General features: G+C 55.4%; 1 protein-coding gene across 1 annotated transcript in view; it reads left to right on the forward strand.

Annotated features, from left to right (window-relative positions):
- The first annotated feature begins 45 nt into the window (after positions 1-45).
- The window catches only part of DYSF (dysferlin), a 75,509-nt gene continuing 51,400 nt past the window's right edge, over positions 46-24,154 (forward strand). Inside the window, 25 exon segments of the mRNA XM_050973376.1 lie at positions 46-148; positions 3,902-3,957; positions 4,459-4,550; positions 5,637-5,742; positions 7,742-7,856; positions 7,939-8,057; positions 8,060-8,131; positions 8,445-8,573; positions 8,683-8,745; positions 8,861-8,911; positions 8,989-9,019; positions 9,382-9,497; positions 10,240-10,366; positions 10,636-10,739; positions 12,649-12,717; positions 12,795-12,838; positions 12,936-13,018; positions 15,061-15,102; positions 15,786-15,901; positions 16,207-16,320; positions 17,905-18,082; positions 19,088-19,212; positions 20,385-20,491; positions 23,030-23,222; positions 23,895-24,050. Of these exon segments, the coding sequence (XP_050829333.1) occupies positions 61-148; positions 3,902-3,957; positions 4,459-4,550; positions 5,637-5,742; positions 7,742-7,856; positions 7,939-8,057; positions 8,060-8,131; positions 8,445-8,573; positions 8,683-8,745; positions 8,861-8,911; positions 8,989-9,019; positions 9,382-9,497; positions 10,240-10,366; positions 10,636-10,739; positions 12,649-12,717; positions 12,795-12,838; positions 12,936-13,018; positions 15,061-15,102; positions 15,786-15,901; positions 16,207-16,320; positions 17,905-18,082; positions 19,088-19,212; positions 20,385-20,491; positions 23,030-23,222; positions 23,895-24,050 (2,496 nt within the window). The 5' untranslated portion in view covers positions 46-60.

Below are 24,154 nucleotides of genomic sequence, written 5' to 3' on the forward strand. Positions count from 1 at the left end.
CGGGATTTTTTTTTTTTTTTTGGGGAAGGGGGGGGATGCAGAGGGGTGGGGGAGGGGACGATGCTCCGCGTCTTCGTCCTGCGGGCCGAAAATGTCTTCACAGGCGACAGCGACATCAGCGACACCTACTGCTCCTCCACATTCCAAGGTGGGAAGCTCCAGAGGGAAAAAAACCCTGGGGATTTGGGGTGGTTTTGGGGGATTTGGGGGGAATTTCGGGGAGGTTCGGCCACGCCCGGCTCGGTCCTAAAAGTTGGGATGGGGCTGGAAGAACCGCGGGTCCCCCCCCGTCCCCGTTGTCGCCGCCACCCCTTTGGTGTCCCCTCCCCATTCCAGCGTGGGAAGCTCCAGAGAGGGAAAAAAATCGGGATTTTGGGAGGATTTTGGGGGGATTTTGGCCGCCCTGAAGGTTGGGATGGGGTTGGAGGCGCCGCCGGTCCCCGCTGTCCCCGTTGTCGCCGCCACCCCTTTGGTGTCCCCTCCCCGTGAGAAGCTCCAGAGGAGAAAAAAAAAAAAATAAAATCGGGATTTAGGGGAATTTTGGGGTTTTTCTTGGGAAGCACTTGAGGGAATTTTGTCCCGAGAAGTTGGGATGGGGTTGGAAGAGCCGCGGGTCCCCGCTGTCCCCCCCGTGGTGTCGCCACCCCGCTGGTGGCACTTGGGGCCCCCCCTAAAGCCCCCCCCGGTCCCCGCGCGGTGCCGGCGCCGCGGTTATTTTGGGATTTTCAGGGGGGGGGAGGAGGCGACGATCCCAAATTTGGGAATTGTCCCTTCCCGGGGTCCCTTCCCGGGGTCCTTTCCCACCGGGGGCAAAAGTGACATTGAGGGGACAAAGGACAAAGTGACGTCACGGGTTGGTTGGGAATTTTTTTTTTTTTAAATGGGAAAAAGCGGCTTTTTGGGATTTCCCGGCTGTTCCTGGATGAGGGAGCGCCCCCGGTTTTCCATGGAATTCTCCCGGTGTGGGTGTGGCATTCCCGGTGTTCAGCTCATCCCGAATTCCCAGGATTTGGGGTTTTGGTGGTCCCGGGATTGCGGCATTCCCAAATCCCAGCATCCTCAGGCCTTGTAGGATCCCAAAATTCCCGGGAATCCATTCCCCATCCCTGGGTTTCCCAGCATTCCCAAATCCCGGTGCTGGGTCATGCTCAGGTCTTGTAGGATCCCAAAATTCCCAGGGATTTATTAACCCCTGTCCCTGGGGTTCCCAGCATTCCCAAATCCTGAGGTTTCCAGAATTTCTGGATCCTCATGTTTGTATTTCCCATCCCTGGGAATTGTGGAATCCCTAAATCCCAGGGATCCATTCCCCATCCCTGGAGTTCCCAGAATTCCCAGATCCCAGGGTTTGGGGGATTCTTGGGCTTTCCATAATTCTTGGGATCCAATGATTTCATTCCCCATCCCTGGGTATTACAGCATTCCCTGGATCCTGGTGCTGGGTCATCCTCAGGCCTTGGAGCATCCCAAATTCCCAGGGGTTCATTCCCCATTTTTGAGGTTCCTGGAATTCCCAAATCCCAGTGCCAGCTTATCCCTGGGGTTTCCAAAATTCCTGAATTTCCAGTGATTAAATTCCTAAATTTCCAATGATTAAACTCCCCATCCCTGGGAATTGCAGGATCTCCAAATCCCAGGATTTTATTCCCCATCCCTGGGAATTGCAGCATTCCCAAATCCCCGTGTCTGGGTATCCCTGGGATTCCCAGCATTCCCAGATCCCGAGGTTTTGCCATCCTGGATGTTCCCAGCATTCCTGGCTCCCAAGGATTTCATTTCCCACCTCTGTTTCCCTGGATCCCGGTGATTTGCAGATTCCCTGGATCCCGGTGCTGGGGTATCCTCGGAACTTGGAGCATCCCTGAATCCCAGGGATTTATTCCCCACCCCTGGTGTTCCCAGCATTCCCAAATCCCCGTGTTTGGCCATCCCTGGGAGCTGCAGCCTCCCCGAATCCCGGGATTTATTCCCAACTCCCGCCCTCCCCATCTCCCCCCAATCCCAGCTCTCTTCCCACGATCCCGGTTTTTTCCCAGCCCCTCCAGGGGCGTTCCCGTGCCGGGATGGGCCGGACCGGGAGAAGGGGGTGGGAATGGGATAAGGGAGAGCGGATCCCGATCCCGGCTTTCCCGATCCCGGCTTTCCCGATCCCGGCCATGCTCCGCTGCCTGCTCCAAAGGGCTTCCCAACTTCCCAACCTGGAAAAGCGGGATAAACAAAGCGATCCCGTGGCCAGCCTGACATTCCGAGGTGAGGGAATCCCGAGTTTTATTTTTTGGGAAGGAAGGAGGGTTTGGAATACTTTTCGCTGCTTTGGAAGCGGCTCCCAGGAAAATCTGGGATCTGGGAAGCTCCGAAATCCTTGGAATATCCTTTGCTTTGCACCTTTTATCCCCCCTGATCCCGGAGTTTTTAAATCCACGCTGGAATGTCCCTGGGAATTCCATCCCTTTAAATCCTTGAGTTCTGCACTGGGATGGATGTGAATATTCCCACATGGAGCAGGGCTTATCCCATTCCCGAGGGATGGATTTCCCGGGAAAACGGAGGGGTTTGCGCTCCCAAAATTCCTCCTGGAGGACGGCGCTGCCCTGGCATTTTCCTGGAGTTCGAAAAAATGGGAAAAATTCCAGTTTTTAACAAAAATTAGGGAGAAGGACGAGCGGCTCCCGGTCCAGGTTTCCCATCTGGAATGGGGGTGCTGCTGATCCCATTCCCACCGGGATCCCTCCGGAGAATCCCGGGAGCTCCATCTCCTACCAAACTCCCATCCAGGGCGATTCCAGGGCTCTGAATCCCGGGAAAAATCAGGAACGAGATGGGAATGAATCTCTGGATGGGGAAAAACAGCGGGATGAGTTTTCCATATTCCCAGGGCTGGGAAGTTCGGCTCTTCCCCAATCCCAAATAGGGAAGGAGTCGCTGAACGGTGCGAAAAGAGCGGAAAACCGGGAATATTTGGAATATCCCGGAGTCTCCCGGGATCTGAGTCACCTCCATTGTTTGGCCTTTTCCTTTTCCTCTTCCCGCGGGGGTCCCTCCCTAGGGACGCGGTGACATTCCAGGAGGGATGAGGGGGGCGTGGCTTTGGGAAGGGGGTGGGTGCATTCCTGGGATTAGGAATGTTGGATTTGGGGGAATCCCGGGATTCCCACCCGCGGCTTTTGGGGGATCCTGGGGAAACTGAGGCACGATCCTGGAGTTTGGGAATGGAGGGAATGGAATGTTTGGGATCACCTGTGGCTCTTCCCACCCTGAATTCCCAGTCCTCGGGAGCCTTTGGATGCTCCTGGGGAAACTGAGGCAGAGCAAGGAGGGGGTTCCATGGGATTTTCCAGCCTGGAAGGGTTGGGGATCCAAGTGGGATCCTGGATCCAATCCCTGCATTCCCAGCCCTTCTTGGGAAGAGGGAATGGGGCCGGATCCTGATCCCGGGGATTGTGGGAATTTCTGGAAGCTCAGCCCTAGCTGGGAGGGGAGAATAGGATCCAGTCCTGGTCCTGGGAATTTCTGGAAGCCCAGCTCCACCTGGGATCAGGGATTGGGATCCAGTCCTCATCCTGGGAATTTTTGGAAGCCCAGTTCCAGCTGGGAGGAGGGAAAGGGCCCTAATCCTGCTCCTGGGAATTCTGGGAATAATCACTGGAAGCTCAGCCCCAGCCTGGATCAGGGAATGGGATCTGATCCTGCTCCTGGGAATTCTGGGAATTTCTGGAGGTTCAGCTCCAGCTGGGATCTGGGAATGGAGCCTGATCCTGGTCCTGGGAATTCTGGGAATCCCTGGAAGCTCAGCCCCAGGGATCAGAGTTTTATTCCAGGATCCTGATCTTTGGGAAGCTCCCGAACCCCAGGAAGCTCCCAAACCCTGGGAAGATCCCAATCCCGGTTTTTCTCCTTCCAGGTGTCAAGAAGAGGACAAAGGTCATCAAGAACAATGTGAATCCTGTCTGGAATGAGGTGAGAATTCCCAGTCCCTGGATTTATCCCTGTTCCCAGAAAATGCCCGAGTCCAGGTGATTCCCTGGGGCTTCTGCCCCATAGAAAGTTTGGGATCGTTCCCTTTCTGTTCCAGAATTCCAGGCAGAATTCCAATCTCTTCCCCTTCCATCAGAGTCTTATCCAGACTTGGCATGAATGTTTCAAGGAATTTCCATGGAATGGGAATTTTTCCAGCACCTTTTCCCTTCCAGCACTGTCCGTGTGCTCCAGTGGGCCAAAATTCCAGAAAAAGAGGGAATTTGATGGGAAAACGGGCACAGATTTGGGACTGGAGCAGCTCCTGGGGTTTGCTTCTTCCCGGTAATCCATGGCCCAGGAAAACTTTTTCCCAAGACAATTTTCCTGGTGGATTTGCTGGGAAATTTGGCTTTGGGAATGCTGTGATTCCGAGGGGGTTTGCGATTTGGGTTCTCCACTTCCAGGCGCTGATCTTGGCCTCTTCCTCCTCTTTTTTTCCAGGGATTTGAGTGGGATCTGAAGGGAATCCCTCTGGATCCCGATGCTGAGCTCACCGTGGTGGTCAAGGACCATGAAACCGTGGGAAGAAACAGGTGGGAAAAATTCCGGAGCCGGACATGGCCCCTTCTCCCTTTTCCCATTCCCGGGATTCATCCGGCTCTTCCCAGGCTCCGCGGGTTCCCGCTGTGGGATGGCCGTGGGAGGCCGGAGCTGCATTTTTGGGCTGCTTCGCTCAGAATCCGGGGGAAATTCCGGCGTTGGAAGGTCGGGAATACACTGGGGGTGGTTGTTTGGGGACAGACACTTCGGACACTTGGCCGGGATTTGGGAAGGGCTGCCAAGATCATTCCCAAGGCACCGGCAGTGCCGGGAACGGCGGCGGGAGCGGAGCCTCCGGTTTCCTTCCTCCTGCTGATCCCGGTGCCCCCCCCCCCCCCCCCCCCATTCCAGGGGTTCCCCATGGACCGGGGGCTCCTGCTGGGTGAGGAATGAGGGGATTCCGGTGATTCCCGGACTTTCCCGGCTCTGTGGGGTGGCAGAGCTGCTTGGAAAAGGGAAAAAATAGAGGAAGGGATTTATTTTTAGGGGTAAGAGTTTGGGAATGCGGCCCGGGGCAGGAAGGATCCTGATTCTAGGGCTGGAGCCGAGGATGGAATTGCTGCTGGGCTGAAATCCAAGGGGGCTGGAATTTGGGGCCGCTCCAACTGCTGGGTGCCCATAAATAGCCACGGGAAAATGGGAGGAGGGTCCTGGATCCTGGAGCAGGAAGATTCCGGCTGGCACCTCCCAGGCTGCTCCAAACCCCATCCCAACCTGGCCTGGGGCATTCCCAGGGATCCAGGGCAGCCACAGCAAATCTGGGAATTCCAGCCCAGCCCCTGCCCACCCTCCCAGACAGCAATTCCTTGCCCAGATCCCAGCCCAATCTCCCCTTTCCCAGTGGCAGCCATTCCCTGGCTCCTGTCCCTCTGTCCCTTGTCCCCAGTCCCTCTCCAGCTCTCCTGGAGCCCCTTCAGGGACTCTGAGGATTCCCTGGATTTTTCCTTTTTCCAGGGGAACATTCCCAGCTCTCCCAGCCTGGCTCCATCTCTGTGGCCTCCTCCAGACTCCCATCCTTGTCTCTGGAGTGGTTTGGATGCCCTTGGAGCAGCCCTGATCCCTCTCCCTGTTTCCCGCAGGTTTTTGGGAGAATCCCGGGTGCCGCTCCGGGATGTTCTGGGCACTCCCAGCCTGGCGGCCTCGTTCAACCTCCCCCTGCTGGACTCGCGCAAGGAGAGCACCGGGGTGAGTGCCCGGCTCCAGTTTGGGACCAGCTGGGGCTCCCAGTTTGGGACCAGTATGAGCCATGGCATGGCCAGCTGGGGCTCCCAGTTTGGGACCAGTATGAGCAATGGCATGGCTGGGGGGGGTCCCAGTTGGAGATCAGTTTGGACTCCCGGTTTGGGACCAGTGCGAGCCATGGCATGGCCAGGGAGGTGACCAGTTTGGAACCAGTTGGGACTCCCAGTTTGGGACCAATATAAGCCATGGCATGGCCAGCTGGGGCTCCCAGTTTGGGACAAGTACAAGCCATGGCATGGCCAGGGAGGCTCCCAGTTTGGGACCAGTTGGGGCTCCCAGTTTGGGACCAGTACGAGCCATAGCATGGCCAGGGGAGCTCCCAGTTTGGGACCAGTACAAGCCATAGCATGGCCAGGCGGGCTCCCAGTTTGGGACCAGTTTGGACTCCCAATCTGGGACTAGTACAAGCCATGGCATGGCCAGTTGGGGCTCCCAGTTTGGGAATCAGTTTGGAACCAACTGGGGCTCACAGTTTGGGATCAGTACGAGCAATGGCATGGCCAGCTGGGGCTCCCAGTTTGGAACCAACTGGGGCTCCCAGTTTGGGACCAGTACGAGCCATAGCATGGCCAGGGGGGCTCCCAGTTTGGAACCAACTGGGGCTCCCAGTTTGGGACCAATATAAGCCATGGCATGGCCAGCTGGGGCTCCCAGTATGGGACAAGTACAAGCCATGGCATGGCCAGGGGGGCTCCCAGTTTGGGACCAGTTTGGGCTCCCCGTTTGGGACCAGTACAAGCCATGGCATGGCCAGGGGGGCTCCCAGTTGGGGACCAGTTTGGGCTCCCAGTTTGGAGACCAGTACAAGCCACAGAATGGCCAGTTGGGGCTCCCAGTTTGGGACTAGTTTGGAACCAGTTGGGGCTCCCAGTTTGGTACCAGTACAAGCCATAGAATGGCCAGTTGGGGCTTCCAGTTTGGGACCAGTATGAGCAATGTCATGGCCGGGGGGGGGTCCTAGTTGGAGATCAGTTTGGGCTCCCAGTTTGGGACCAGTACAAGCCATGGCATGGCCATGGGGGTTCCCAGTTTGGGACCAGTACAAGCCATAGCATGGCCAGGAATCCTCCCAGTTTGAGACGAGTACAAGCCATAGCACGGCCAGTTGGGGCTCCCAGTTTGACACCAGTCTGAGCAATGTCCCTCCCAGTCGCAGCTCCCAGTCTGGGACTAGTTTGAATCCTGTCCCTCCCAGTTTGATCCCAGTTGGAATCCTGTTCCTCCCAGTATGGGCCCAGTCTGAATCCCTTTCCTCAGTCTGGGACTAGTTTGAATCCTGTCCCTCCCAGTTTGAGGCCTGTACCTTCCAGTTTGAGTTCTGTCCCTCCCAGTTTGATCCCAGTTGGAGTCCTGTCCCTCCCAATCTGGGACCAGTCTGAATCCCTTCCCTCCCAGTCTGGGACCAGTTTGAGTCCCATCCCTCCCAGTTTGATCCCAGTTTAACTCCTCTCCCTCCCAGTTGAAGCTCCCAGTTTGAGACCAGTCTAAATCCCTTCCCTCCCAGTTTGATCCCAGTAGGAATCCTGTTCCTCCCAGTATGGGCCCAGTCTGAATCCCTTTCCTCTCAGTCTGGGACTAGTTTGAATCCTGTCCCTCCCAGTTTGCTCCCAGTTTGAATTCATTCCCTCCCAGTTTGATCCCAGTTTGAATCCTGTCCCTCCCAGTTTGCTCCCAGTTTGAATCCATTCACTCCCAGTTTGATCCCAGTTTGAATCCATTCCCTCCCAGTTTGATCCCAGTTTGAATCCTGTCCCTCCCAGTTTGATCCCAGTTTGAGGCCTGTCCCTCCCAGTTTGATCCCAGTTTGAGTCGTGTCCTTCCCAATCTGAGACCAGTCTGATCCTCTCCCTCCCAGTTTGACACCAGTCTGAATCCCTTCCCTCCCAGTTTGATCCCAGTTCTCCCATCCCAGCCTCTCTGACACTCATTCCCTGTTTTCCAGGCTTCCCTGTTCCTGCAGGTGTCCTACATCCCTCCTCCGGGTGCTATCCCGCTTTTCCCGCCTCCGGCCCCTCCGGAGCCGGCCCCGGCTGCAGCCGAGCTGGACACGGTCACCGGTAACCACAGCCCCTCCCCATCCCGGTTTTTGGAATCCAAACCCATTCCCAAATCCCACATTTCCCTTCTCCCGCCGGGCAGAGACGGCCGGAGAGGAGGACACGGAAGATCCGGAGGCCACGGGGGACACGGAGCCCTCGGCGTCCTCGGGAGCACCGGGCTCGGAGCCGCCCTCACTCCCAAGGAAACCGTCCGGGAATCACATCCAGGGGTGAAGAGGAGGAGGAGGAGCTCTCCCAAAAAACCTTTATCCAACAAACCGCAGGATTTCCAGGTGGGATGAGCTGTTCCCATAAAATCCTGCAGGTTGTCCCGGTGATTCCCTGTCCTCCATCCCATCCCAGATCCTGGTGATTCCCTGTCCTCCATCCCATCCCAGATCCTGGTGATTCCCTGTCCTCCACCCCCTGGGATCCCAGATCCTGGTGATTCCTTGTCCTCCACCCCATGGGATGATCCTGGTGATTCCCTGTCCTCCATCCCATGGGATGATCCTGGTGATTCTCATCCTGGTGATTCCTTGTCCTCCACCCCGTGGGATGATCCCGGTGATTCCCACCCCGCTGACTCCATATCCTCCATCCCAGATCCGGGTGCGGGTCATCGAGGCCCGGCAGCTTCCCGGGATCCAGATCCGGCCGGTGGTGAAGGTGACGGTGGCCGGACAAACCCGGAGAACGCGGATCCGGAAAGGGAACAGCCCCTTCTTCGATGAGGTCAGCGGGAATTCCCACTCCAACGATTCCTGGGAGAGGCTGGGATGTGGGAATGTGCTCCAGAGGGAAAATTGGGATAACGCCTCATCCTCATCCCGGTTTTCCACAGACTTTTTTCTTCAACGTCTTCGAGTCCCCATCGGAGCTGTTTGATGCTCCCATTTTCCTCACGGTGAGTGTTGGGAAATCCTGGAATTCTCCCCTTCCCAGGGAAACCCCCCCTGTTCCCCAGGATCCTCCATCCTGGCCGGATTTGGGTTGGATCACCCGTTTTTCCTCATTTTCAGGTGGTGGATTCTCGATCGTTCCGCACGGATTCGGTGATCGGGGAATTCCGGGTAAGATCCCATCCCCTTTTCCCGGCGTTTCCTGCTCTGGATGAACTCTGGAATCTCCTTTTCCTTTAATCCCGCAGATGGATGTGGAGACCGTTTACTCCGAGCCAAGTGAGCCTTGAGAAACTCCTTTGGGATTTTTTTTGGGAAATGCGCCCACACATCCCAGCTCTTCCATAAAGGAACCCCAAATCCATGGCCACGGAATCCCAGAACGGTTTGGGTGGGAAGGATCATCGGGTTCCATCCGGGGAAAAAATCCAGGTGGATCCAAGTCCATCCAACCTGGCCTTGGGCACACTTCCAGGGATGGAGCATCCACAGCTTCTCTGGGAATTCTGTTCCAAAGACCCCTCCCTCTTCCCTGGTCCCTTATCCCATTCCATGATTTTCATTTAAACCCCACCCAGGAGCATCCTTGACCTCCCTGCACATCCAAGGAGTAATTCCCAGTTTTCCACGTTTTCCCGCAGAACACGCTTTCCGCAGGAAGTGGCTGCTCCTCTCGGATCCGGAGGATTTTTCTGCGGGAGCCAAGGGCTACCTGAAGGTCAGCGCCTGCGTGCTGGGGCCTGGAGATGAAGCTCCTGTGAGTATTCCCGCTGGGAATGGGGGGGGGGCATTCCAGCCCTGGGGCATTCCAGCCCTGGGATATTCCAGCCAAGAGCCACCTACCGCCATGGCCATTCCCAGGGAAGCCACAGCTTGGATTTTCCTCTGTTTTGGGGGGAAAGTGCTGCATTTTCTCATGGAATCATGGAATGGTTTGGGTTGGGGGGGATCTTAAATCCCATCCAATTCCCACCCAGGGACGCCTCCCACTATCCCAGGTGGCTCCAATCCCAATGTCCAGCCCGGCCTTGGGCACTGCCAGGGATCCAGGGGCAGCCACAGCAAATCTGGGAATTCCAGCCCAGCCCCTGCCCACCCTCCCAGCCAGCAATTCCTTGCCCAGATCCCAGCCCAATCTCCCCTTTCCCAGTGGCAGCCATTCCCTGGCTCCTGTCCCTTTGTCCCTTGTCCCCAGTCCCTCTCCAGCTCTCCTGGAGCCCCTTCAGGGACTCTGAAGATTCCCTGGAATTTTCCCTTCTCCAGGGGAACATTCCCAGCTCTCCCAGCGCAGAGGGGCTCCAGAATCATGGAATGCTTTGGTTTGGTTAAATCCCACCCCATCCATGGGACACCTCCCACTATCCCAAGCTGCTCCAAACCCATCCAGCCTCACCTCGGACACTCCCAGGGATGGCAAATCCACCCATCCTCTCTCTTTTGGGATTTTCCTGCTCATTCCCGAATCCGGGGTGTCTTTTCCCGTTGTCCTTTTCCCACAGCTGGAGAAGAAGGAGGTGGCCGAGGACAAGGAGGACATCGAGGCCAATCTGCTGCGCCCCACCGGGGTCACCCTCCGGGGGGCCCAGTTCTGCCTCAAGATCTTCAAAGCCGAGGATTTGCCCCAGAGTAGGTTTTTCCCTAAAATCCCTTGGAATCGCGACATTCCGGGCTGGAATTAGGGCCCGGAGAAGGGAACGGTCCGTATGGTAATCCAAGGATGTCGGGCAGTTTTATGGGAGAGGAGTTTCTTACTGGTCCAAACTGGTTTTATCCCCCTGCTTTTCCCGCCTGGAGAGTGCCTCCTCCATGGGAATGCTCATCCCGCTGGTGGAGCAGCTGGGAGCCCCTGGATGCTGCGGAATTCCATGGATTGTGGCATCTCCCTCTTTTCCCAGTGGATGACGCCGTCATGGACAACGTCCGGCAGATCTTCGGCTTCGAGAGCAACAAGAAGAACCTGGTGGATCCCTTCGTGGAAGTCAGCTTTGCCGGGAAAACGGTCAGCGGAGCGGGATACTCTGGGATCCTGGGAATGGCAGTGGGATGATCCTGGGATTGGGATGGCAGCGGGATGATCCTGGGATTGGGAATGACAGCGGGATGATCCTGGGATTGGGATGGCAGCGGGATGATCCTGGGATTGGGAATGGCAGCGGGATGATCCTGAGATTGGGAATGGCAGTGGGATGATCCTGAGATTGGGAATGGCAGCGGGATGATCCTGGGATTGGGAATGGCAGCAGGATGATCCTGGGATTGGGATGGCAGCGGGATGATCCTGGGATTGGGAATGGCAGCAGGAGGATCCTGGGATTGGGAATGGCAGTAGGATGATCCTGGGACTGGGAATGGCAGCAGTATGATCCTGGGATTGGGAATGGCAGCAGGACATTCCCTCCCAGATCCCTGGGATTGGGATTTCAGTGGGGTGTCCTCAGGACTGGGATGGCAGTGGGGTGTTCCCGGGACTGGGATAACAGTGGGATAATCCTGGGATTGGGAATGGCAGTGGGATGACCTCTCATGGTCCTCAGGGTTGGGATGGCAGCGGTTCATTCCCACCCAGGTCTGTGGGATTGGGATGGCAGCAGGATGTCCTTGGTATTGGGATTTCAGTGGGATGGTCCCTCCTGGGTCTCTGGGATTGGAATTTCAGTGGGATGTCCCTGGAGTTGGAATGGCAGTGGCACAGTCCCTCCCAGATCTTTGGGATTGGGATGGCACTGGGATATCCTTGGGGTTGGGGTGGCAGTGGGACGTTCCCTCCCAGATTTTTGGGATTAGGATTTCAGCGGGATATCCTTAGGGTTGGGATGGCAGTAAAACATTCCCTCTGGATCCCTAGGATTGGGATTTTGGTGGGATGTCCTCAAGGCTGGAATGGCAGCAGGACAGACCCCAGGAATCTGGGGTTGGAATGGCAGTGGGACATTCCCTTTGGATCCCTGGGATTGGGATTTAAGTGGGATATCCATGGGGTTGGATTGGGATGGCACTGGGACTGTCCCTCCCAGATCTTTGGGATTGGGATGCACCAGGATGTCCTTGGGGTTGGAATGGCAGTGGAACATTCCCTGTGGATCCCTGGGATTGGGATTTTATTGGGACGTCCTTGGAGCTGGAATGGCAGTGGGACATTCCTTGTGGATCCCCAAGCCAGGTCCTGGAATGAGGAAATTTGGTCTTTGAATTTGGAGGAATTTGGTCCTGGATGAGGCAATTCGGTCCTGGAATGTGGGAATTTGGTCTTGTAATAGGGAAATTTGCTCCTGGAATGGGGCAGACGTGATCCTGCTGGTCCCAAGGTGGGAAGATTCCTGGGAAATCCGAAGCATCCTCTGCCTCCTGCACCAAGGGATTTAGGAACCCCATGGAATGGGGGATGGATTTTAGGGAACCTGAGGCTGAATTTGAGGGAATCTGAGCCTCAGCTTTAGGGAATCTGAGGCATAATTTTAAGTCTGGATTTTGAGGAGCCTGAGTGTGGATTGTAGGGAATTTTGGGGCCAGATTTTAGGGAATCTGAGGCTGGATTTTAAGGAGGCTGAGACTGGATTTTAGGGAATTTGGGGATGGATTTTAGGGAAACTGAGGCTGGATTTTGGGGAACCTGAGGCTGGATTTCAGGAGCTGGATTTGGGGGAATGTGAACCTCAACTTTTGGGAATCTAAGTCTGGGTTTTGGGGAACATGAGGCTGGATTTTAGGGAACCTGAAGTTGGATTTGGGAGAATCTGAGCCTCAACTTTCGGGAAGCTAAAACCAGTTTTTAGGGAATCTGTGGCCAGGTTTTAGGGAAGCTGAAGCCGGATTTTAGGGAATCTGAGGCTTCCCAGCTCCATTGGGAGCCAACAGCCGCTTTCCTGGGACGACACCAACTTTTCCCTCTTCCCATCCCTCCCTTCCAGCTCTGCTCCCGGATCCTGGAGAAGAACGCCAACCCCCAGTGGAACCAGTGCCTGACGCTGCCGGCCATGGTGAGCCCTGGTGTCCCCAAGGTCCCCTCCTGGTGTCCCCAGCACCACTCACCCTCTTCCCGTATCCCTTTTCCCAGTTCCCTTCCATGTGTGAGCGGATGAGGATCCGTGTGACCGACTGGTGAGCGGGAAGGGCATTCCCAGTGCCCGGAGTGGCGGGATGGGCATGGGGACATCCCCTCCCCCGCGGTCCCCAAAGTGACGATGTCACCTCACAGGGACCGTCTGACGCACAATGACGTCATCGGCACCGCTTTCCTCGGAATGTCCAAGATTTCGGCCCCCGGCGGGGAGCTGGAGGGTAAGGGCGGGAAGCAGGCCGGGATTTGGGATGCATGGCCTTGGAGGAGCTGCATGGCGTGGCTGGAGGTTGGTGGTGGCTTTGGGAATGTCACAGCTGTCACCGTCCCCGCCTGGGGACACAGGACGGGTCCTGTGGTCACTCCGAGCTGTTCCCCATTTCCAGATTGGGTCCAACCCCTCTGGATTTAGGATTTGGTGGATTCTTGGGAATGGGGGACAGAGGTTGCAGGTCCATGGTGTGGCTGGAGGTTGGTGGTGGCTTTTGGGAATGTCACAGCTGTCACCGTCCCCACCTGGGGATGTGCGATGGGGTCCTGGGGTCGCTCCGAGCTGTGCCTCATTTCCAGATTGGATCCAACCCCTTTGGATTTATTTGGTGGATTCTTGGGAATGGGGCTATGGAAGAGCTGCATGGCATGGCTGGAGGTTGGTGGTGGCTTTGGGAATGTCACAGCTGTCACCGCCCCTGCCTGGGGACACAGGACGGGTCCTGCCGTCACTCTGAGCTGTTCCCCATTTCCAGATTGGGTCCAACCCCTCTGGATTTAGGATTTGGTGGATTCTTGGGAATGGGGGACAGAGGTTGCAGGTCCATGGTGTGGCTGGAGGTTGGTGGTGGCTTTTGGGGATGTCACAGCTGTCACCGTCCCCACCTGGGGATGTGTGATGGGGTCCTGGGGTCGCTCCGAGCTGTGCCTCATTTCCAGATTGGATCCAACCCCTTTGGATTTGGGATTTGGTGGATTCTTGGGATTTGGTGGATTCTTGGGAATGGGGCTATGGAGGAGCTGCATGGCGTGGCCGGAGGTTGGTGGTGGCTTTGGGAATGTCACAGCTGTCACCGTCCCTGCATGGGGACACAGGTTGGGGTCCTGGGGTTGCTCCGAGCTGTGCCTCATTTCCAGATGGATCAAAGCCCTGTGGATTCTTGGGATTTGGTGGATTCTTGGGATTTGGTGGATTCTTGGGAATGGGGCTATGGAGGCTGCAGGTCCGTGGTGTGGCTGGAGGTTGGTGACACGTGGTGGCGGTGGTGGCACCGCTGCTGGCAGCCACGTCCTCCCTGAGGTGTTCGTCTCACTGAGGTGACATTTAGGGGCTGTCACAGGGTGGGAATTCCCATCCCATCCAGCTGTTCCAAATCCCGGGAATTTTCCGGGTAAGGACCCCCAGGCGTGGCAGGGCTCAGCCAGGTGTCACTGTCACCAGTGCCAGGTGGGAGGGCGGGAATTTGGGACACGGCTTTGGACCTGCCGAGGGCTTGGAGCTTCCACCTGCATGAGCTTTTCCTGCTGCCAGCGCTTCCATGGAATCCGCCATCCCAGCGGGAATTCCGCACTTGGCTTTGTGACCTCCCCATGAGCTGTAGGGACAGGGGATGGCCACGTTGGGAAAAGCTTGGAGCACGCTGGGATAGTGGGATGTGTCCCTGCCCATGGAATGGGATGAGCTTTAAGGTCCTTCCAAGCCATTCCATGATTCCATGGATCAGGACATGATCCGGAGGCTCCACCTGTGTCCTACCTCTGGCACTGTCCAGTCCCCTCTTCCCAATCCCAACACAAATCCTGGGATGGGCTGGGGAGAGAGAGAGAGAGAGAGGCTGGGATGGGAGATGGGAATGGTGGGATCCAGGATTGGCATCTCCCTTCCCACCACTGGGATCTGCTTGATCCCAAGGAAATGCCTGGGAATGCAACTCAGGGATGCTCCAATCCCACTCCACCCCAATCCCACAGCCACTGGAATTGTCCAAGGCCAGGTTGGACAAGGCTTGGAACGACCCAGAATAGTGGGAAGTGTCTCCGGATGCACCTGGATGGGCTTTAAGGTCCCTTCCCACCCCAACCATTCCACGATTCCATAATTCCTGAATTCCACGATTCCATAATTCCTTGACTCCACGATTCCATGAAAAACCTCTCCCTTTCTCTCTCTGTCTCCCCTCACTAAAACCCGTGGGAATCTCCCCCCTCATTCCCATCTCCATCCCTTTTCCATGCTCCTCTCCCAACCTCTCTCCCTCTCTTTGTGCCTCAGATGAGTTTCCTGCTCCTGTGAAGCCTCTGAAACCCTCGGACCGTACGTTCCCAGTAACATCCCAGTTTTCCGGCGCCTCCCGGGACTGGTTTTACTGGTTCTGCTCTCTGGACTGGGGGAGGATCCGCTGGGATGAGTTGGGCCCCTTGGGAAAAGGGAATGGCTCTGGTTTGGCCCTTTGGGGTTTCCCGGGATGCTGTCGTGTCGGGAATGTGGAGCCAGCTGGGCGCATGGAGCTCAGGGCAGGATTCCCACTCAGAATTCCATAAAAACCATGAGCCGTTCTCCTCACGGAATCACAGGATTGGAAAATCCCTCTGATCCATTGGCTCCCAAGGCCACATCCGCAGGGATGTTCCATCCCTCCAGGGATGGGGACAGCCCTTTCCAGGAAGGAATTTTCCTGAAAAAATCCAACCTAAACCTCCCTTGGCACATCCTGAGGCTCTTCCCTCTCTCCTGTTGCTCTTACTCTTGTCTGACCCCTCTCTGCCATCACCTTTTTCCATGGGAACTTTTCCTGGGATTGGGAATTCCCAGGATTCAGCCACGCCCTCTGAATCTTTCTCCTGCTCCAAGGTGAGGTCGTGGGATTCAAAGTGGGTGGAAATTCCAGGATTTTGGTGGCCTCCAGCTGTGTGATCCCTGTGATCCTACAGCGTGCGTGACACATTCCCGAGGTGCCTCCAGGAATCCCTAATCCCTCTTTTCCCTGCCATTCCCAGTGGATGACGGGCTGGGATTCCTGCCGACCTTCGGGCCCTGCTACATCAACCTGTACGGCAGCCCCCGGGAATTCACCGGATTTCCCGATCCCTACGAGACGCTCAATTTGGGAAAGGTGACATCGGCTGCTTCCCGGCGCATCCCAAAATAACCTTCCGGCTCCTCTTTTCCCAAAAAAAGCTGCTTCTAACCCAAACTGGCTTTGTCATCAGGAGCCTGCGCTGTGTTTCCCGCTCCTGGTTATTCCCGCTAACGCCTCCCGATCCCGCTCTGCTCCCAAAATTCCACCTCAGAAGCGCCAGCTGGAATTCCTTGCCTGATCCCGCTGCTCCGCGATGAAGCTCCTTGGAAGCAAAGGCAGAGCTCGGCCTTGGGAAGGGAATTCCGGGATCCTGACTCCTGTTCCTGGTCTATCCCAAGGGTGAGGGGGTCGCATATCGGGGCCGGATCCTGGTGGAGCTGGAGACCAAACTGGTGGAGCACATGGAGCAGAAGGTGGAGGAGATTCCTGCTGATGACATCCTGAGGGTGGAGGTATTGGAATTTCTGGAAAATCTCTGGGATTGGCACGTGGGACACTAGGGAAGGGATGTTGGCCATGGGTGGGGGGGTTGTCCCATGGTCCGTGTGCTCCAGGAGGGGTCTCCTGCAGGATTTTCATCCAAAGTGTCCAGGCTGGTCCATCTGAGCTGGTGATGGTGAGCATGGAATTGTGGGATCACGGAATGGTTTGGGTGGGAATGGACGTTGAAGTTGATCCTGTTCCATGGTCAGGGTCACTTCCCACTATCCCAGATGGATCCAAGCCTCAATGTCCAACCTGGCCTTGGTCATTCCCAGGGATCCAGGGGCAGCCACAGCTGCTCTGGGAATTCCAGCCCAGCCCCTGCCCACCCTCCCAGCCAGCAATTCCTTGCCAAGATCCCAGCCCAATCTCCCCTTTCCCAGTGGCAGCCATTCCCTGGCTCCTGTCCCTCTGTCCCTTGTCCCCAGTCCCTCTCCAGCTCTCCTGGAGCCCCTCCAGGCCCTGCCAGGGTCTCCAAGGTCTCCCATGACATTGTGGGAGATTTCCCTTCATTCCGGCTCACTCAGATTTCCTCCTTCAGCTCCTTTTCCATGAGGAGCTGCAGCCTCCTCTTCCACCTGGTTTTCCTAAAATTCCCCCAAGATTCCCATGCTGCAAAGTTTGTTATTCCCCCTGCAAGGAAATTCCCATCCCGGGATCACTGAGGTTGGAAAAGCCCTGTGAGGTCATCAAGTCCAAGCTGTGCCCAATGCCCACCTTGGCACATCCAGGAATTCCTTGGACACCTCCAGGGATGGGCACTCCAAACCTCCCGGGGCACTTCAAGGCCTGACCACCCTTTCCATGAGGAAATTCCTGCTGATGTCCAACCTGAGCTTCCCCTGGCACAGCCTGAGGCCATTCCCTCTTTTCCTGTTTTTCCCTGGGATCAGATCCCATCTCCCACCTGCTTCCAACCTTTCAGGGAGTTGTGAAAAGCCAGAAGGTCCCTCTGGATCCTCCTTTTCTCTGGAATGAGCCCCTTTCCCAGCTCCTTCAACTTTTCCTGGATCTCCAACCCCTTCCCAGCTCCCTCAACTTTTCCTGGTTCTCTAACCCCTTCCCAACTTCCTCAGCTTTTTCTGGATCTCCAACCCCTTCCCAACTCCCTCAACTTTTCCTGGATCTCCAACCCCTTCCCAGCTCCCTCAGCTTTTCCTGGTTCTCCAACCCCTTCCCAACTCCCTCAACTTTTCCTGGATCTTCAACTCCTTCCCAGCTCCCTCAGCTTTTCCTGGTTCTCCAACCCCTTCCCAACTCCCTCAACTTTTCCTGGATCTTCAACTCCTTCCCAGCTCCTTCAACTTTTCCTGGATCTCCAACCCCTTCCCAACTCCCTCAACTTTTCCTGGATCTCCAACCCCTTTCCAGCTCCCTCACCTTTTTCTGGATCTCCAACCCCTTCCCAACTCCCTCAGCTTTTCCTGGTTCTCCAGCCTCTTCCAAACTCCCCCAGCCCCTCCTCAGGATTTACCCTCCAGCCTCTTCCAGCTCCACCTCCCGGAGATCATTGTCAGCACCTCCTCCACGCCCAATTCCCGTTCGCATTCCAGAAATACCTGCGCCGGCGGAAATATTCCCTCTTCGCCGCCTTCTACTCGGCCACGATGCTCCAGGGCGTGGACGGCGCCATCCAGTTCGAGGTCAGCATCGGGAATTACGGCAACAAGTTCGACACCACCTGCCTGCCCCTGGCCTCCACCACCCAGTACAGCGGGGCTGTCTTCGATGGTGAGCCCGGATTCCATCCTTCGGGATGATCCAAACACGGCTGGCGGAAGAGAACCCTGGAATTATGGAATGGTTTGGGATGGAAGGGATCTTAAATCCCATCCCGTTCCAGTTTAGGGACACCTTCCGCTATACCAGGTGGATCCAAGCCCCAGTGTCCAACCTGGCCTTGGGCATTCCCAGGGATCCAGGGGCAGCCACAGCTGCTCTGGGAATTCCAGCCCAGCCCCTGCCCACCCTCCCAGCCAGCAATTCCTTGCCCAGATCCCAGCCCAATCTCCCCTTTCCCAGTGGCAGCCATTCCCTGGCTCCTGTCCCTCTGTCCCTTGTCCCCAGTCCCTCTCCAGCTCTCCTGGAGCCCCTTTAGGGACTCTGAGCTTTCCCTAGAATTTTTCCTTCTCCAGGGGAACATTCCCAGCTCTCCCAGAGCAGAGGGTCTCCAGAATCATGGAATGGTTTGGGTTGGAAGTGACCTCAAATCCCATCCCATTCCCACCCCATCCATGTTTAGGGACACCTCCCACTATCCCAAGTGTCTCCAAACTCCAATGTCCAACCTGGCCTTGGAACCTTCCAAGGATCCAGGGAAGCCCGAGGTTGTGTCCAGGTGATCCTGCTGAAGGTGTCCCTGCTTGGACCAGACAACTCCAGAGGGTTTTCCTACCTCAGCCATGGGGAATTTGTGTCTGGGAAGGAGCAGGGAAGCCGGGAATTCTCTTGGCTCCATGAGGTGGTTTTTGGGAGCACCTTTTCCTGGCCTTTTCCTGGCTCCCATCTCATCCCACCAGGAATGCTGAACTGGTTTCACTGCTGGAGCCATGGAGTCAGATCCCGTTGGATCTGGGTGGGATCTCAAGGATTTGGGGAGCACCATTCCCATCTTTCTCCCAAACACCTTCCGAGGCGAACTCCCATCCCGATCACGCTCTTCCCCCTTCACCCCTGCTCCCGAGGGGTGGATCCCGTTATCCCAACATCCCGAGGTGACCCCGTGCTGTCCCCCAGGCTGTCACTACTATTACCTGCCCTGGGGGAACGTGAAGCCCGTGGTGGTGCTCTCCTCCTACTGGGAGGACATCGGCCACCGCATGGACGCCCAGAACCTGCTGCTCTACGGAGCCGAGCGGCTGGTGAGTGACGGGGACATCCCTGGGGACATCCTGGGGACACTGGGAGGGGACAGAGGCCACCTCCAGGCTGGGGAGTGACTGGGGACATCCCTGGGGACATCCTGGGGACACTGGGAGGGGACAGAGGCCACCTCCAGGCTGGGGAGTGACTGGGGACATCCCTGGGGACATCCTGGGGACACTGGGAGGGGACAGAGGCCACCTCCAGGTTGGGGAGTGTCCAGTGATATCCCTGGGGACACTGGGAGGGGACAGAGGACACCTCCAGGCTGGGGAGTGTCCAGTGGCATCCCTGGGGACATCCTGGGGATACCAGGAGGGGACAGAGGCCACCTCCAGACTGGGGAGTGTCCAGTGACATCCCTGGGGACACCGGGAGGGTACAGAGGCCACCTCAAGGCTGGGGAGTATCCAGTGACGTCAGCGCTGTATCCGCTGGATGAGGAACTTCATGGAATCATGGGATGGTTTGGGTGGGAAGGGAACTTAAATCCCATTCCCAACTCATCCATATGCAGGGACACCTCCCACTGTCCCAGGTGGATCCAAGATCCAGTGTCCAACCTGGCCTTGGGCATTCCCAGGGATCCAGGGGCAGCCACAGCAAATCTGGGAATTCCAGCCCAGCCCCTGCCCACCCTCCCAGCCAGCAATTCCTTGCCAAGATCCCAGCCCAATCTCCCCTTTCCCAGTGGCAGCCATTCCCTGGCTCCTGTCCCTCTGTCCCTTGTCCCCAGTCCCTCTCCAGCTCTCCTGGAGCTCAATCAAGGACTCTGAGGATTCCCTGGAATTTTCCCTTTTCCAGGTGAACATTCCCAGCTCTCCCAAAGCATCCATTCCATCCTGGAATGGTTTGGGTTTGGAGAAACCTTTAATCCCATCTCATCCATGTTCAGGGACACCTCCCCCTATCCCAGGTGGATCCAAGCCCTGTCCAACCTGGAGACAATTCCAGCGATCCAGGGGCCGTCCTTCAGCTCCTGAGCCATTTCTGAGATTTCCCGTTGGATTTCCCTGTCGGTTCCCCTCGAGCTCCAAACATTTGGATGCAGATCCCTGGTGGAACCCAGAGTGGAATCTCTGCTCCCTGGGAGTTTGCTCTTGCTGGGAATATCCTGGAAGCAGGATGGGATTCCTGCTTCTCCAGCTCCTGATCCCCGCTTTTCCTGCAGGAAGCAAACCTGGAGAAGGTCCATGTGGCTCTGAAATCCAACCGCTCTCCGGTCGAGCTGGAGGCCCTGGGATCCCAACTGCTCGATGACGTCATCGCTGACTGCAGGTACTTTGGGAATTTGGGATGGAAACCTTTCCTGATGGTCTCTAGAGCTGGAAGAGAGCATGGCCCGCCCTCCTCTCCGTCGTCACCCCTCGTGGGCGGGGGGACGCGGGGCCCGCATGCGGGCAAGGGCCGCAGGGGGCCACAGGGGGCCAGAAGGGACCAACAGGGGACAGGACGGGCCCGCGGGTGTGGGGGGTGCGGTGCGGGGGGTGGAGGGGCCACAAACACAAAGGGGGGAAAGGGGAGAGGTGAGAGAACGCGAGGCGAAGGGGAACGGAGCAAGGGGACAACGGGGACGGAAGGGGCACCAGAAGGGAAGAAAGGGGAACGAAAGGGGAGAAAGAGCGGGAAGAAAGGGGAAGAAAGGGGAAAGAAGGAAAGGAAAGGCAAAGAAGGGAAAAACGGGGCAGAAGGGATTGGGGAAGCCAGGGAAGCAAGAGGCAGGCTGGAAACATTAGCAAAAGGGGACTAAAGGGGACGACAAGGGTCAGCAAGGGGAAGAAAGGCAGAATGGACAGAACCGAAAGGAAATAACAGGTATGCAGGGACAATAAAGTGAAACTAACAATTTTAACTCCATTTTCCCTCCCTTTTCTCATCTTTCCTTCATTCACCTTTTCCCTTTATTTCAGTTTTTCCTCTTTTCATCTTTTCCCTCTTTTCCCACCTCTCCCTTTACCCTTTTTGCTTCCTTTTGTCACTTCCCACCTCTCCCATTTTTCTGTTTCTTTCTTTTCACTCTTTTTTCCCTTTTCCTCCTCTTTCTTCCTTAATATTTTCCTTTCTCCCCTTTTCCGTACTCCCCTTTACATTCTTTTGTCTTTTCCCCTTTTATCTGTGTTTTTCCTTTTCATCTTCCCCCCTTTTTGCCACATTTCCCCTTTTTTTCCATTTCCGCCTTTTCTCCCTTGTTTCTCTTTTTCCTGTTTTTTTCCCTTTTTTTATCTTTCCCCCTTTTATTCCCTTCCCCCTTTTTTCCTCTTTTTTCCTTTTCTGCCCTTTTTCCTTTTTCCCTTTTTCCCTTTTCTCCCTTTTTTTATCCTTATTTCCTTTTTTTCCTTCTCCCCCTCCTTTTTCCCCTTTTTTCCCATTTTCCCCTCTTTCCCCACCTTTTCCCTTCTTGTTTTCCCTCACTCCAAATCCTCATCCCTGGCAGTGTCCAAGGCCAGGCTGGATGGGGCTTGGAGCAACCTGAGATAGTGGAAGATCCCAAACCACTCCATAATTCCATGTTTTCCCTATTTACCTGCGATAAAAAATGGGCTTTACAGATCCCAATCCCAATTCCCAAGGTGGGAATGTCGCATCCTTAAAAATCTCCTTCCAAACCTCTCCGCAGCCTAAAAATGAATTTATCTTTCTCTCCATCTATTTTTTCCGGACGAAATCCTGATTTGTGGCTCGGGAGCTGGGAGCAGGAAGTTAATTTATAGCAGCGGATCCATAAATCCTTGGATTTTACAGGAAAACCTCCCAGTTTGGCTCCTGATCCATTTTTCCAGGGGCTTGGATGATGGATAATAAAGTGTGGGTGTGGCTCATTCCCATCCTGATTCCAGCGGGAATTCCGGCTGTGGCTTGAAGCTCTTTTGCTCCCCCTGTTCCCAAATATCTTCGGTGGCTTCTCAATTCCTTGGAAATTCGCTGAAAATATGGAAAACCAATAAAAAAGGCCGGGAAAATCCCACAAGAAGCTGGATGAGCAATTGGGGTGGGATTTGGGATGGATTAATGATGATTAGCGATCATTAATGACTTGTAATGATCATTAACAACCATTAATGGCCATTAATGATGACTGGTGACCATTAGTGACCATTAATCACCAATAATGATGACTGGTGACCTCTAATGACCTTTAATGACAATTAATGATGATTGGTGACAATTAATGACCATTAATGACAATTAGTGACCCTTAATGACCTTTAATGATCATTAATGACCATTAATGATGATTGATGACCATTAATGATCTTTAATGATCAGTAACAACCATTAACAACCTTTGGTGATGATTGGTGGCCAATAATGACGGCTGCTGACCATTAATGACCTTTAATGATCATTAATGACCATTGATGGTGACTGCTGACCATTAATGACCTTTAATGATCATTAATGACCATGGATGATGACTGCTGACCATTAATGACCTTTAATGATCATTAATGACCGTTGATGATGACTGCTGACCATTAATGACCTTTAATGATCATTAATGACCATGGATGATGACCGATGACCATTAATGACCTTTAATGATCATTAATGACCATTGATGGTGACTGCTGACCATTAATGACCTTTAATGATCATTAATGACCATTGATGGTGACTGCTGACCATTAATGACCTTTAATGATTATTAATGACCGTTGATGATGACTGGTGGCCATTAGTGACCACTAATCACCATTAATCACCATTAATGACCATTAATCACCATTAGTGATCATCAGTGACAATTACAGCCATAATGACCTTCAAGGTCCATCCCCATCCAACCCAATCCCTGATTCCCACCTATCCCTGCAGCCTGAAGCTTCCGGATGTCCTGGGAAGAGCATCCAGCACCCACCTGGATCAGAACCTGTTCCGCTTCCGGAGCACCCACCTGGAGCAGATCCTCAAGGTGGCCCTGAGGCTCAAGCACGAGAATTCCAGCCTTTCCCAAATCCTGGATCAGGCGGAGGATTGGCTGTGCCGGCTCCGGGCCATGGCGGAGGAGGTGACTCTTCCTGGTTTTCCCATCGTGGTTTTGGTGGGAAGTGGGGGTGATGTTCTATCCCGGCTCTGAAATCCATGGATTCTCCCATGGTGCCAGGTTTGGCTCCGATGGCTGAGGTTGGTTTTGCTCACGGATGGGTTGAGGTCAACTCATGGATAGGGAGCAGCCCTGGGAGAAGGACTTGGAATGTTGGTGGGTGGGAAACTCTGCGTGCTCCGGCTGATTCCACAGCAGGAAAAGGGGGAATTCTTCCCCTCTGCCGTGGAGCCAGGCTGGGAGAGCTGGGAAAGTTCCCCTGGAGAAGGGAAAAATCCAAGGAAACCTCACAGCACATTCCAGAGCCTGGAGGGGCTCCAGGAGAGCTGGAGAGGGACTGGGGACAAGGGACAGAGGGACAGGAGCCAGGGAATGGCTGCCACTGGGAAAGGGGAGATTGGGCTGGGATCTGGGCAAGGAATTGCTGGCTGGGAGGGTGGTCAGGGGCTGGGCTGGAATTCCCAGATTTGCTGGGGCTGCCCCTGGATCCCTGGCAGTCTCCAAGGCCAGGCTGGATGGAGCTTGGATCCACCTGGGATAGGATCCCTCCCAACCCATTCCATGATTTCACGATCCCATTCTGGGGTGTGCTGGTGGATCCCTCCTAAGGGGATCCTATGGATTTGTGTTTTCCAGCCCCAGAACAGCCTCCCGGACATCGTCATCTGGATGCTCCAGGGGTACAAACGCGTGGCCTTCGCCCGCATCCCGGCCCACCAGGTCCTGTATTCCCGGAACATCTCCAACTGCTGCGGCCGGAACTGTGGGAAGCTCCAGACCATCTTCCTCAAGGTACCTTCGGGAGCCTGTTGAGCTGGAATCTTGATCTTCCAAACAGTTTTCCCACCAAAAACAATTAAAAATATGGAAAATCCAGCAGGGAAAGCTCAAATCCC

This window comes from Serinus canaria, chromosome 4 (assembly GCF_022539315.1).
Source record: "Serinus canaria isolate serCan28SL12 chromosome 4, serCan2020, whole genome shotgun sequence".
Lineage (NCBI taxonomy): Eukaryota > Metazoa > Chordata > Aves > Passeriformes > Fringillidae > Serinus > Serinus canaria.